The 12,183-nt window shown below is 36.1% G+C and overlaps 1 protein-coding gene across 1 annotated transcript in view; it reads left to right on the top strand.

Annotated features, from left to right (window-relative positions):
* Positions 1-11,701, top strand: part of hcrtr2.L (hypocretin (orexin) receptor 2 L homeolog) — a 49,821-nt gene extending 38,120 nt beyond the window's left edge. Inside the window, exons 4-7 of the mRNA XM_018263468.2 lie at positions 1,513-1,628; positions 3,548-3,765; positions 4,536-4,657; positions 7,883-11,701. Coding sequence (XP_018118957.1) covers positions 1,513-1,628; positions 3,548-3,765; positions 4,536-4,657; positions 7,883-8,109 — 683 coding nt within the window. The 3' untranslated portion in view covers positions 8,110-11,701. The remainder of the gene's footprint in view (positions 1-1,512; positions 1,629-3,547; positions 3,766-4,535; positions 4,658-7,882) is intronic.
* The last annotated feature ends 482 nt before the right edge of the window (positions 11,702-12,183 follow it).

The raw sequence follows: 12,183 nt of genomic DNA, 5'->3' as shown, positions 1-12,183 counted from the left end.
TGATAAATATGCCCCTTAGTATGTTCATTTTTTTAAATATACCATAATCCTTCATTGTGATTTTCTGGTCATCAAATGGATGATTAGTGCAGATAACTGCTATATATATTATAAGGAACGGTAAAGGTAAATATCAAGTTACGAGCTTTCTTATGTGTGTTTCCCTGCCACAGACTGCTTCAGGCGTGAGCCAGAACATACATCTACAAAGACAATGTGCTCCGAGTTACTGTTGTTTATATAGAGGGTGTGCTGAGGAATCTGAGTCGGCTACTTTCATCCATGCTTAGAGCCTCTACAGAAGTGGCATTCTGCTAGAATTTCAGGAGCTATTCCCATTTAACTGCATGCGTCATCAAGTGGCAACTTAACAAATTTAGAAATGAACACAAGTACCTTTAGTGAACTAAAAACACTGAGCGATAATGATAGTGATAATGTACTTTTAGAAATAACTGCACAATTTAAACTAGATATTTAGGTAAAATGTATTGTCTGAACAGATGACTGTTGAAATGAATGTTTGGATAAACCTGCAGAGAATGTATTTTGCAAAGAACACCTGCAAATAATTTCATATCACTGAAACTAGAACACTGTATGTGATGACTGGCAATTTGCAAAAGCTGTTTATTTCTGTAGTATAATTTGTAGGGATGTAACTTTGTGTGCGTGATTGATTTTAACATTATTTAACTTTAAATCCTTTGAAAATGTTTAATTGACGTATACAGTGTATTGGAAAGTTTCTTTGTTTCTTATTATTTGGGTGGATATCTTCTTTAAAATTCAAAACAATTATATATGCAATACATTTATCTACAACAGCTACAAATTATCTTACACACACTTCATTCCTACCTGTACGGTATTTTAAAATATATCCAAATACAATAAATGCAATGTTTGTGGAGCTTACACAGTTGCTGATAAAAAAAAAAACTTTAGGGGGCCGATTCACTAAATTCGAGTGAAGGATTCGAAGTAAAAAAACTTCGAATTTCGAAGGTTTTTTTGGGCTACTTCGACCATCGAATGGGCTACTTCGACCTTCGACTACGACTACGACTTCGAATCGAAGGATTCGTAGTAAAAATCATTCGACTATTCGACCATTTGATAGTCGAAGTACTGTCTCTTTAAAAAAAACTTCAACCCCCCTAGTTCGGCAGATAAAAGCTACCGAAGTCAATGTTAGCCTATGGGGAAGGTCCCCATAGGCTTTCCTAACTTTTTTTGATCGAAGGATATTCCTTCGATTGTTGGATTAAAATCCTTCGAAGGATTTTATCGTTCGATCGAAGGAATTATCCTTCGATCGTTCGATCGAATTTTCTGCGCTAAATCCTTCGACTTCGATATTCGAAGTCGAAGGATTTCAATTCCTAGTCGAATATCGAGGGTTAATTAACCCTCGATATTCGACCCATAGTGAATCAGCCCCTAGGCGTTACTATTGGTTTAAACTATGGATAAACATTTAACTGCTTTTTTTTTCCAAATTTATTTTAGGTCAAATTTATTCCAAAGTCTACCACATTTGCTTCTTTTTTATCACCTACATGGTCCCCTTATGTCTGATGATTCTAGCATACCTGCAGATTTTTAGAAAATTATGGTGCCGTCAGGTAAGTGAATACCATAATTTGTTTCTAACAAAATAAGCGATTTTGGTTTGCTACCTATTATGACGCTTGCATGGACATGGACATTTACAATATAGCAGTTACTTGCATCAGCACCGTTTCACAGTTAATTTGGGTCGAAAAAACAGCAGTCTATCAAATTCAACCCCTTCATGAGACAGGCAGCCTTGCAGTAGACTAATCACATATAATTGCTTAATGCTTATCTGGATCTGTTGTTTTAATTTGGTTAGTAACTAAGGGACATTGTGAAACATGTTGTTCTCAAATTAGTATAAACAAGATATAAGAAAAAAGTTTCCAAAATATAAGAAGCAAGTTTCAGTGAGTAGATACAAAATACAGTAATTACATATTTGAAAAATGAGAGGTGGGATTTATCTATAGAGTGTGGTCCAGCAGGTCATGGTCATCTGCCCTTCCTTAAGGTTCATCATAGTAATTAACAACGTTTTGCCTATTGAAGATTAAAAGCAATACTTTGGAAAAATAATAGTAATTCATAATAAACGTGGTAGCAACACTGAGGGGCAAATGTATCAGTATTCGAGATGACGTGTTTAATTTAGCTGTTTTTTATCAAATTTTCACACTATATCAATAAAAAAAAATAGAAAAATTTCAATAGAAAACACCACCTAAAACCTGTCGAGAATAGGGATGGGTGAATTTTTTCGCCTTGTTTCGCTGAAAAAATTACGCCCATAGATTTGTATGGCATTGTGCGTCAAAATAAAAAGACGCGCTTCCAAAAAATTTCGACAAAAATGTTTTGACACCCATAGACTTTAATGGGCGTCGGCGAAATTTCGACAGCGGCAAATTTTTGGCGAAACAAAGCAGGTCAAATTTGCCCATCCCTAGTCGAGAAGCATTAAAGCAAGTTGATGTTTGGGAATTTTTTTATATCTGATTCAACTGTTAATAAAATACAGGTATGACATCTATTAACCAAAGATCCATTATCTAGAAGTGTCCAGACGAGGGCAATATAATTTCCCATAGCACTAGTGATGGGCGAATTTATTCGCCAGGCGCGAATTTGTGGCGAATTTGCGCGATTCGCTGCTAGCGAATAAATTTGCGAAACGCCCGAGAAAATTCGCGGCAAAAATTCGCTGGCGTCAAAAAAACATTTTCCGAAAAACCGGACGCCTGCGTCAAAAACGGGCGCCGGCATCAAAAAACACGCCGTTTTGCGAAATTCGCAAATTTTACGCCGAAGCGAAACGGCGCAAATTCGCCCATCACTACATAGCACCCTAACACCCTACAACAATAACAACTCTGTTTTGGCTGTTACTTTCTCTCTATAATAAGACAGCACCTGCATGAGCATGTATATGTTCTTACTTGTATATAAGTATAGGGTGCACTATAAAATATACATAGTGAAATTGAAATAGGTTCTTTATATATGAAGAGCGATCCTTATACGACATGCACTCTATTGATTAACTTTATCCCAACACAAATGTTAGCATTTGAAGTCAGCTTTGTTCCTTTCAAACCAAAACAACCCATAATAAGCAAACACAAAAAGGAAAACCTGCTCATGATCTTGAGCACATGCTCTGTTGTTTATTATCAGTGCTGCTGCTGCAAATTCAAATTTAGAGCTAATGAGTATATCTAATTGAAAGAAAACACACGTTTGCATTCGTAAAAGGCAATTTGCACAGATGCAATACCTTTGTAATGGCTAGCTATAGAGAATAATATCTGCATTAGCCATTAAACATATCATTTGTGGAAAAGCACAATTTTATTCTGATCTGCCACCTGCCATGGCAAGATCTTTCCCTGAAAACTAAAAATTAAATCTTCATTTGACAATTTTATAAAGAGGAAATCCATGATTAATTGATTTTAACACACCCCTTTTCTGCTTTATATTCCAGATTCCAGGAACTTCCTCTGTAGTTCAGAGGAAGTGGAAGCCCTTACAATGTTCCATTCAGTCTAAAGGACAGCAATCAACTAAATCGAGAAATAATGCTGTGGCAGCTGAAATAAAACAGATTCATGCTAGAAGGAAAACAGCCCGCATGCTTATGGTCGTTCTGCTGGTTTTTGCACTTTGCTACTTACCAATTAGCATCCTTAATATTCTAAAGAGGTAAAGTTTGCCAGAGCTGGTATAAGATGATAGCTGTACTTTTTAAGTGACTAAAGAGCAAATACCTTTAGACAAATTAGTTTCTGTTAGCCATAAACACTCCAGAAACAGATGTACTGAATTACTGCTTTGTAAACCATTCTACTTTACCATTAATATGTGCAAACATTCATTGAAACTTTATTTTGCATACCACTTAAAGGTGAAGTTAGCCTTCAGCTAAGCACTGCAGTACCAAGTTGAAGCATAGTGCAGCTTTAGGTTATGTACAGTAAGGGCTTTGAGGACATCAGGCACACACCTATCTCTTTTAAGCCTAATTCATGTTAACGTAATTTTTAAGTATACAGTAGACAATGACATTTCAAGACAGTTTGCAGCTGCTCCCATGAAGCAGGGTAACGAATGGTCCCCCCGGGTAACCAATGGGTTAGAGCAGGCTGCTCCACCAACCCCCCGGGTTGTTCCCATCAGCCATGGCCCATCCACTTGGGAATGGGTGTTGGGCAAGCTTTCTCATGCAGGAGTTGCATATTTATTGCCTCTTGATGCTTGGCACTAAATCAAGCAAACAAACTATTTAATCATACAATTGACAGGTATATACACATATTTACTATATATATATATATATATATATATATATATATATATATATATATATATATATATATATATATATATATATATATATTTGAGAGAGAGTTATTACTTTACTTCTCATCTTTTACACTTTTCATGCTGTGCTCACTAACTAATTTCTTTTACAGGGTGTTTGGGATGTTTACTCACACAAATGACAGGGAAACTGTATATGCCTGGTTTACTTTTTCCCACTGGCTGGTGTATGCAAATAGTGCAGCAAACCCTATCATTTACAACTTTCTCAGTGGTAAGTATTATATATTTATTTTCATGGTTTTCCCGAAATATTATTAGACAGTGATCATATTGATTACTAAATTATTATCTAGCATCTCATAATTGGGGTAGTCTTACAGTTCAGCACTTTATTAAAGGGAAGTACATCTATGAGCAAAAAAAGCTGAATCTTATTCCACTGGGCCACAGGTGCACTTTGTACCCTTTCCAGCTTTGTAAGTAACCCTATGGAGCTTTTGGGCTTAATTTTTCTTTTCATGTGAAAAATGCCTATTGTCCTCAAAGCCACCCCTTGTGTGTTGTAAAAGACATGGTAGGTATGCATCCTGTGTGCAGTGACTGGCAGTTTCCCTTTATCTCAGTTACTACTACATGCATGGGGCGACAGCAGTGTTTTCATCGACAAAGAAAATGCATCATGTAAAATGTCTGATATTTCAGTGCAAAGCATTTACACTGTAATTTAACCAATTCAGTCTACACTGCATGTATTTTGAGAATGTGGGGCACATTTACCTAGGGTCGAATATCGAGGGTTAATTCGAATATCGAAGTCGAAGGATTTTGCGCTATTCCTACGATCGAACGATCTGAGGAATAATCGTTCGATCGAACGATTAAATCCTTTGAATCCATCGATTGAAGGATATTCCTTCGATCAGGAAATTGTTAGGAAGCCTATGGGGACCTTCCCCATAGGCTAACATTGGCCTTGGTAGGTTTTAGGTGGCGAACTAGGGGGTCGAAGAATTTTTAAAGAGACTGTACTTCGACTATCGAATGGTCGAATAGTCAAACAGTCGAACGATTTGTAGTTCGAATCGTTCACTAAAATGTCCACTGGCCCTAACAGGATGCAACTTATTTGTTTATAATGTAGGGACCCATAGGTCACTTCATTATTTCCCTAGTTGCTGGGCAGATGCTCATGTATCTAGTTTATCATTTATATATCCCAGTTATTGGTTAAGAGGTTTTATTACCACTTCCTGCCACACTTTAATATAGTGCCTGGGGTGGATCTTCCTCTGTGGCTTCTGGTTGTTGACCCATCTGGATGTTCCCACTGAGCCTGGGTACACCAAGGCCCAGTAAATCCATTTTGCCCTAGAGGGACCTGAACCTCTTGGCATCCGTTCTTTTATTATTTCATGCACAGTAGCCTTTGGGAGTTGTAGTTGCATTACACCAAACCTTCTAGGTCTAAATAGCTCAAAAAATGTGTTACAATAACAATGAACTATACCATTAACACAGATGGTGCATTTAATTCATACAACTAGAAATTGGCACACCATTAATTTCAGTGCAGAAAAGGGTGTGGCTGTGTGTACTAAAGGCTTCAATTCAGCCTGCTTTATTTGTACAAATATGCAACCAACGTATGTAAAAATCTGTATTGCCTTTTCAGTATGAGTCCTTGCTTTTTTGGTACTTATATAACATCCAAGAAAGCACATTTCCAAGCTTTGCTCTGAAAGTCTTATTGTTATTGCAGTAATTGTAAATCAGATTGGCAAGCAAAAGTGAATACAGCATATGGCCATAAAACGAGGATAAAGAAATGCATTTTTGAAAACAACTCATCGGCTCATTTATAGGGGTGTATGAGGAAACTTGCATTATTGACAGATATAGCTGCAGCATCTTGGTAGATTTTGAAGTTATGTTTTCAATTTTAACAATCTTGCTTGTTGCACCACTTCTGGCATATATCTCAATTGTATGAACTTTCCTAGTATGTAAATGAAAACAGTTCTGATTTTCTATTTAAGGAGTTTTATACATATAACTTAGGGCTTGTTGGGTCTTCCTGAAAGATAGAGACCCCCCGTTTTTGAATTTTGCTCTTGGCACCCATTGATACAACTCTATGTACTCACAAAATTGAATGCAGACAACTTATTCCATTTAAGTATGCAGTCCCACTAGTATCAGCAGGTGCTGCAGTCTGTGTGGATAGCACACGGGCATACTCTACCATTTATGACACATAAGTCAAAAGTGAATTAAGAGAATATTTGACATACCTACTTCCAAAAGCAGGCATTAAGCACTACCTCCCTTGCACTTGTACAATGACTTCCTATACATGGGCATCCTCAGAATATTTTCCAGGGGGGGGGGGGCAAGGAAGAAAACATATTACACAAATGACTTGTACCCATATTTTGGTTTCCACACAAACCTAACAGTTTGCAGAATGTTATTCTCTCTAGATTCCTAGTTACAGCTGGATACATACAGTGGGGGACATGTGATTAAAATGCATTAGAAATTTATTGGACTGCAACAAGTATTTGTAAAATGTGGGACAACTTAAATTCAGGAAATATAAAATTGAACTTTCACTCGTTCAATCGTTACCTTCAACCCGTCTCCATTATTTTATCTTCTGTGATTTTTTCTATTATATAATTCGTAGCTTTTCTATCCTCCTCTGAGCACCCCTCTTACTTTACATTTTTGCCTCTCTTCTGGCTCACCTCACCACCTTTTTTATCTGACTTTTTTAACCTCACAGTCCTCCATTGAATAGAACTCCCCTGCATGTTGCATTCTTTTCCCATTTTCCCATGTGCCACACTGTCCCTACCTCACTGCCATACTGGGCTACTACTAGTTTTTTGCAAAAACTTTAAGTTCCTATGTAGCAGTACAGGGATTGGATAGGCTGGGTGAAGTTCAAATGTCACTCTCCAAGTTTATCCAATCTCTGAGTGGCTAAACCGGGACTTACACTAAACACTGAGAACTCGGCTGAAGGAGGGGGAGCGGCTGGGAGGATTAGGTATACTTGCCTGCTTAGCCTCATATTCCATGCTGCTGACGTCAGGATTCTTTAGCTGAGCCTGCATTTGCATTTAAAATCACTCACTGATCTTTGCCTGCTACAGCTCATTTCTCTAATTTTCTTTAAAAGTGCTTATCTGTAAATGAGGTGCTGCAGAAGGGAAGGATCGGTTAGCGATTTTATCTTTGTCAGGGCTGAACTTTAAATTAGCGAAGGACTGGGGAATTTGCTTATGCACTTATTATAAAGGACAAGAGATTCCCCCTCTGCTTTATTTAAATGTGTCTACGTTTTATATTTATAAGAAAAACTTCTTTGCCTTTGAGTAGTAATAACTGCTTTTGCATCAGTGTCTCTTTATGTACATGTAAGAAATGTTTGTGACTCAGCTTGTAGCATTTGCTGAAATAACGTGAGTAATATAACCTTTTCATTTTCCAGGTAAATTTAGAGAAGAGTTCAAAGCAGCCTTTTCATGCTGTTGCCGTGGAATCCATAATAATCAGGACGATCGTCTCATTCGAGGCAGAGCAAGCACTGAAAGCAGAAAATCATTGACTACACAGATCAGCAACTGTGATAATGTTTCCAGACTTTCAGAACACGTTGTCCTCACCAACATAAACACTTTAAATGCAAATGGCAGTGGAGCGGTTCACAATTGGTAGCTTCCTTGTGCCATAGTTACATGTTGCAAAAGCAATCAAAACTATTATCAAGTTTTGCATTATTAAAGAACAGTTGTACTTGCTAGCTTACCACTGACTCAATGAAACAGATATTATAAATGTTGCAATTTGTAACAATTGGCCTTGGGATGCGCCATAATCATTTTTTCAGATATGGAGCAATGCTGAAAATGATAAAGGCATGCTGGAATTTGCACCTTCAGGGTGACTGGATGTACGGCATACAATATTTACTGTACACTGCAAGTGATGATTTCAGAGTCACTTTTTGAAAGCACAGAAATATTTTTCTTATTTGTATAGTAGTAATAATGCACCACTTTTAAGCTGGTGATAATTTCTCCAAACAAGGTACAATATAGATTGATATGCTGTACATTGCTGCTAAAATCCAATGTCCCATGGCAAGAACACACGAGAATTGTAGCAAGAGACTAAGGTTTCCTTGTAGCTTTAATTAACAGAATTACTTTTATTCAAGTTACTATATGAGTATTATTTATGTTCATTAATGCATTAATACAGCTTTGAAAAAGTACAGTATATGTGCTTTGCTCACCAGGGCAATGGCTTTCTTATAACTGCTATGTGCCACGAACAGTTGTGGAAGTGCACCTGAAGATGTTGTGCCATGCCCCGAACCATTATCTAATATAAGTATGGGATCTATTATTCAGAATGCTTTGGGTTTTCCAGATATGGGAAAAATTATCCATTAAACATTGTTTTGCCAATAACATGATTTCTTCTACCTTAGTTACCATCATGTACAAGGTACTGGTTTATTATTACAGAGAAAAGTAATCATTTTTAATAATTACAATTATTTGCTTCAACTGGATAGGAGATGGATTCCTGTAATTAAGAAATTTCCTAGGATTTCATAGGATTAGTACAACTCATGGAGGACAGTTCTTTGGAAGGTGATATTGTTGATATGTATCATATTGAACAATATTAAAGCACGCCTTCCATGCACCATATTCTTTGCAGTAACTCTCTTTTATAGAATATTCATTCTTTCACTTCTAACACCTTATTGGACACTCTACTGAAAAGCAAACATAAGCATATTTCTATACATAGCATCATTGCATTCTTTTCAAATGATAGTTGCTGACTAAATGTTAAATGTTGGGCAGTCTCTATCTGCCTGTCTTCTTTTTTTTTTTTTTTACCTTCTCTTAATTACAGTATTATTACAGTATGCCCTGTCCCTCCTATGTAATTGCCCATCGATTTCAAGTTTCCAATATGCAGAGGTTCATTGGATGGCCAGTATTGCTTCATAACTGGCAAATGTAGGAATTGCATCCCAAGAGGAAAATGTGACAAAGACCAAATGTTTATGCACAGTGTTATTCAAAAGTATTTTCTACATGAAGAAGTGTTGGAAGTTAATGAACATGTATTTCTGTAAAAAAATAAAAAGACCATAAATGATGAATTTTGATTTGCACCAACATATTACTTGAGAAGGGAGTTTTATATATATAATACATTATATATAATGTAGAATGATAAGGGAATTATTTTGACAAATCTAAGACCATTTTAGCCACCAGTTTTATAGTATTGCATTACTTTTTAATGCAATTGTATTAAAAAAAATTGATATGAAATATGAAATTGATATTGAAAAAAATTATATGAAATACATGCAAACAAATAGTAAATACAGGAATCTTTGGGAATACTGAATTGTAAAATATGTAAAAATAATGAAGAGAAATTATTCTCTTAAAGGAGAACTAAACCCCCCTTAAGAGAAAAGCACCATCCACTACCCTCCATTCCTTCCTCCCTGTTTATTCAGCACATAGTCCATTACTGCAAAAAGTGTCTCTGAATGTCACACTGACATATCCATGTAAAGTAGCTCATGGGTGCCATCTTTCGTATCTTTGGATCTTCTTCTCTTTGGCAACTTAGAGGCAACTTAGAGAACTTTCCGGCGCATGCGCAGTTGGTGCGAATACCAGACTGGCTTCAACTGTGCCAAATAGCCAAATAGCTCAGTGTCTGTGGTCCTTTTCTGAAGATGTGAAAGATGGCGCCCGTGAGCTTCGCTGCACTGATAAGTCAGCAAGACATACACTTTTTGCAGTAATAGAATGTGCGGGGAAGAATCAGGGAGAGGGACAATGGAGGGTAGTGGATGGGGCTTTTCTCTTTGAGGAGGTTAGTTCTCCTTTAATATATGTAAAAAATATTTCCAAGGAAGTGGTCCAAATTCATATTTCGCCTTCCACGGTATTATTAATGACATTCTTCCTATTTTTTATTTATCCCCACTGCAACAATTTAAATCGAGTAAGGCAGTTGAATCCTTTAAAAAAAAAACATAAATCAAATCATAATGCATAAACAAAATTAGAATAGCTATTATATATTGTATATGCCTAAAGCAGGCAAAAATCCTAAATTTAAATTACACGTACGTAGTAATAATTTGCTTAAGTGTGTATATAAAATAAACCTTGGAATGTGGATCACAAGTTAATTGTACTGTGTACAGCAATTTAATTGTACTGTGTACAGTTAAATTTAAAAGAGATCAACATACAGCTATGGACATTTTAATAACATTACTGAAATTGATATTGAAAATATCAATCATAATTTAAAGAGAGTATTACCTTTTTATCTATGTAACAAATAGCCAATACCAATCCAGTCTAGGCCTTTTCACTCTATTTTTGTTACTTGTATCTACGCATCCAAAGCCATATAAGCAGAGCAAATGCTACCAGTTACTTCTGCCTTCAGGGATTGCTTCTACACAAGTACTTGAACTCCTAATAACATCACTGCAGAACAAATTCCTTTGTTCACTACTATTTTATTGAGGATTTGAGCCATTGTGTCCACCTAATATTAGAATACACATTGATCCAGTGAGCAAAATGTGAGTTTTACCTTTTTCATTTGCAACCAACTACTGAATATATTACATTTATCTAGTTTAAATTGGCAGATGAATAAAAAATAACTTTCATACAATGACATAGCAGGTAAAAATGTTGCTTAGTCCTGTCAAATGTTAATAGTATGTCTTTTGTTCAAGGCTATATGAGATATTTGCTATACCCAGAGAAATGATACGAAATTTAAATGACCATTTAATGACAAGAAAGTATGTTTTCTTTTGCTGCTTTGCATGTGGGGAATATGTAAAATAGCAATTAGACCCAAAGTGACATTTTGGCTATATCCTCATTGACAAAAGTAACATATGAACAGAATCTGTGTAATGTTGCTTTTGTAATACTGTGTTTGAGATCCCAGACTAATTTAATTTTCACAGGGTTTTTCTTTCTTAATCATTGATTGTCAATGTCAAACTACGCTGAAAGAAATGGACTGAATTTTTAACTCTGGGTAAGTTTTAAATAAATGTTGCTTTTGTCTCCTCTCTCACACACCACTGATGTAAATTGCCAGTGAGATTACATTGTACATGCTCAGAAACAAATACCTTTCGACACAGCTTTGACTATTGGTCATCACTATTGTCTCCATTTTTAACTGTAAATTATGGCACGATCAATAAAACCATCTGAAAAGAAAATGCGGTCTATTATTTTTCATAAATTGTGTATGAGTCAACAGAACAGTTATTTAGCATATATGGGAAAATGCAGTCAAATAAAGTGTTCTAGGCAAAGGGAGCACTCCCCCCAATAATGTATTGGACCTATCAATCAATATCTGACTCCAACTCCTGCATTAAGAAGAGAGACACAGCTCTGACAACATATGAAGGCAAGCGATATGCTCTAAAGGACTAGACAGCGATATTTAGTTCTATTTGGTGAGTAACAAGAGGGCCTCAAATTTTAACTTGCACCTGGTCCCAGTGCATCAAGTGTAATTTAATGGCATCCCTTAAGTTTGAATCATACATACCCATGCTGACGTCAAGTACGACTCCACTCCATTTTACTGCACAGTGGCCGGTATGGTTAATACAATTTTATTGATAGAAAATGTACATGCAGTATGTGATATGCATAAATCAAATCATAAATGTTTTTTAAATGTAATTCATTA

Source organism: Xenopus laevis, chromosome 5L, assembly GCF_017654675.1.
Source record: "Xenopus laevis strain J_2021 chromosome 5L, Xenopus_laevis_v10.1, whole genome shotgun sequence".
Lineage (NCBI taxonomy): Eukaryota > Metazoa > Chordata > Amphibia > Anura > Pipidae > Xenopus > Xenopus laevis.
This window is presented reverse-complemented; position numbering and strand designations above follow the sequence as displayed.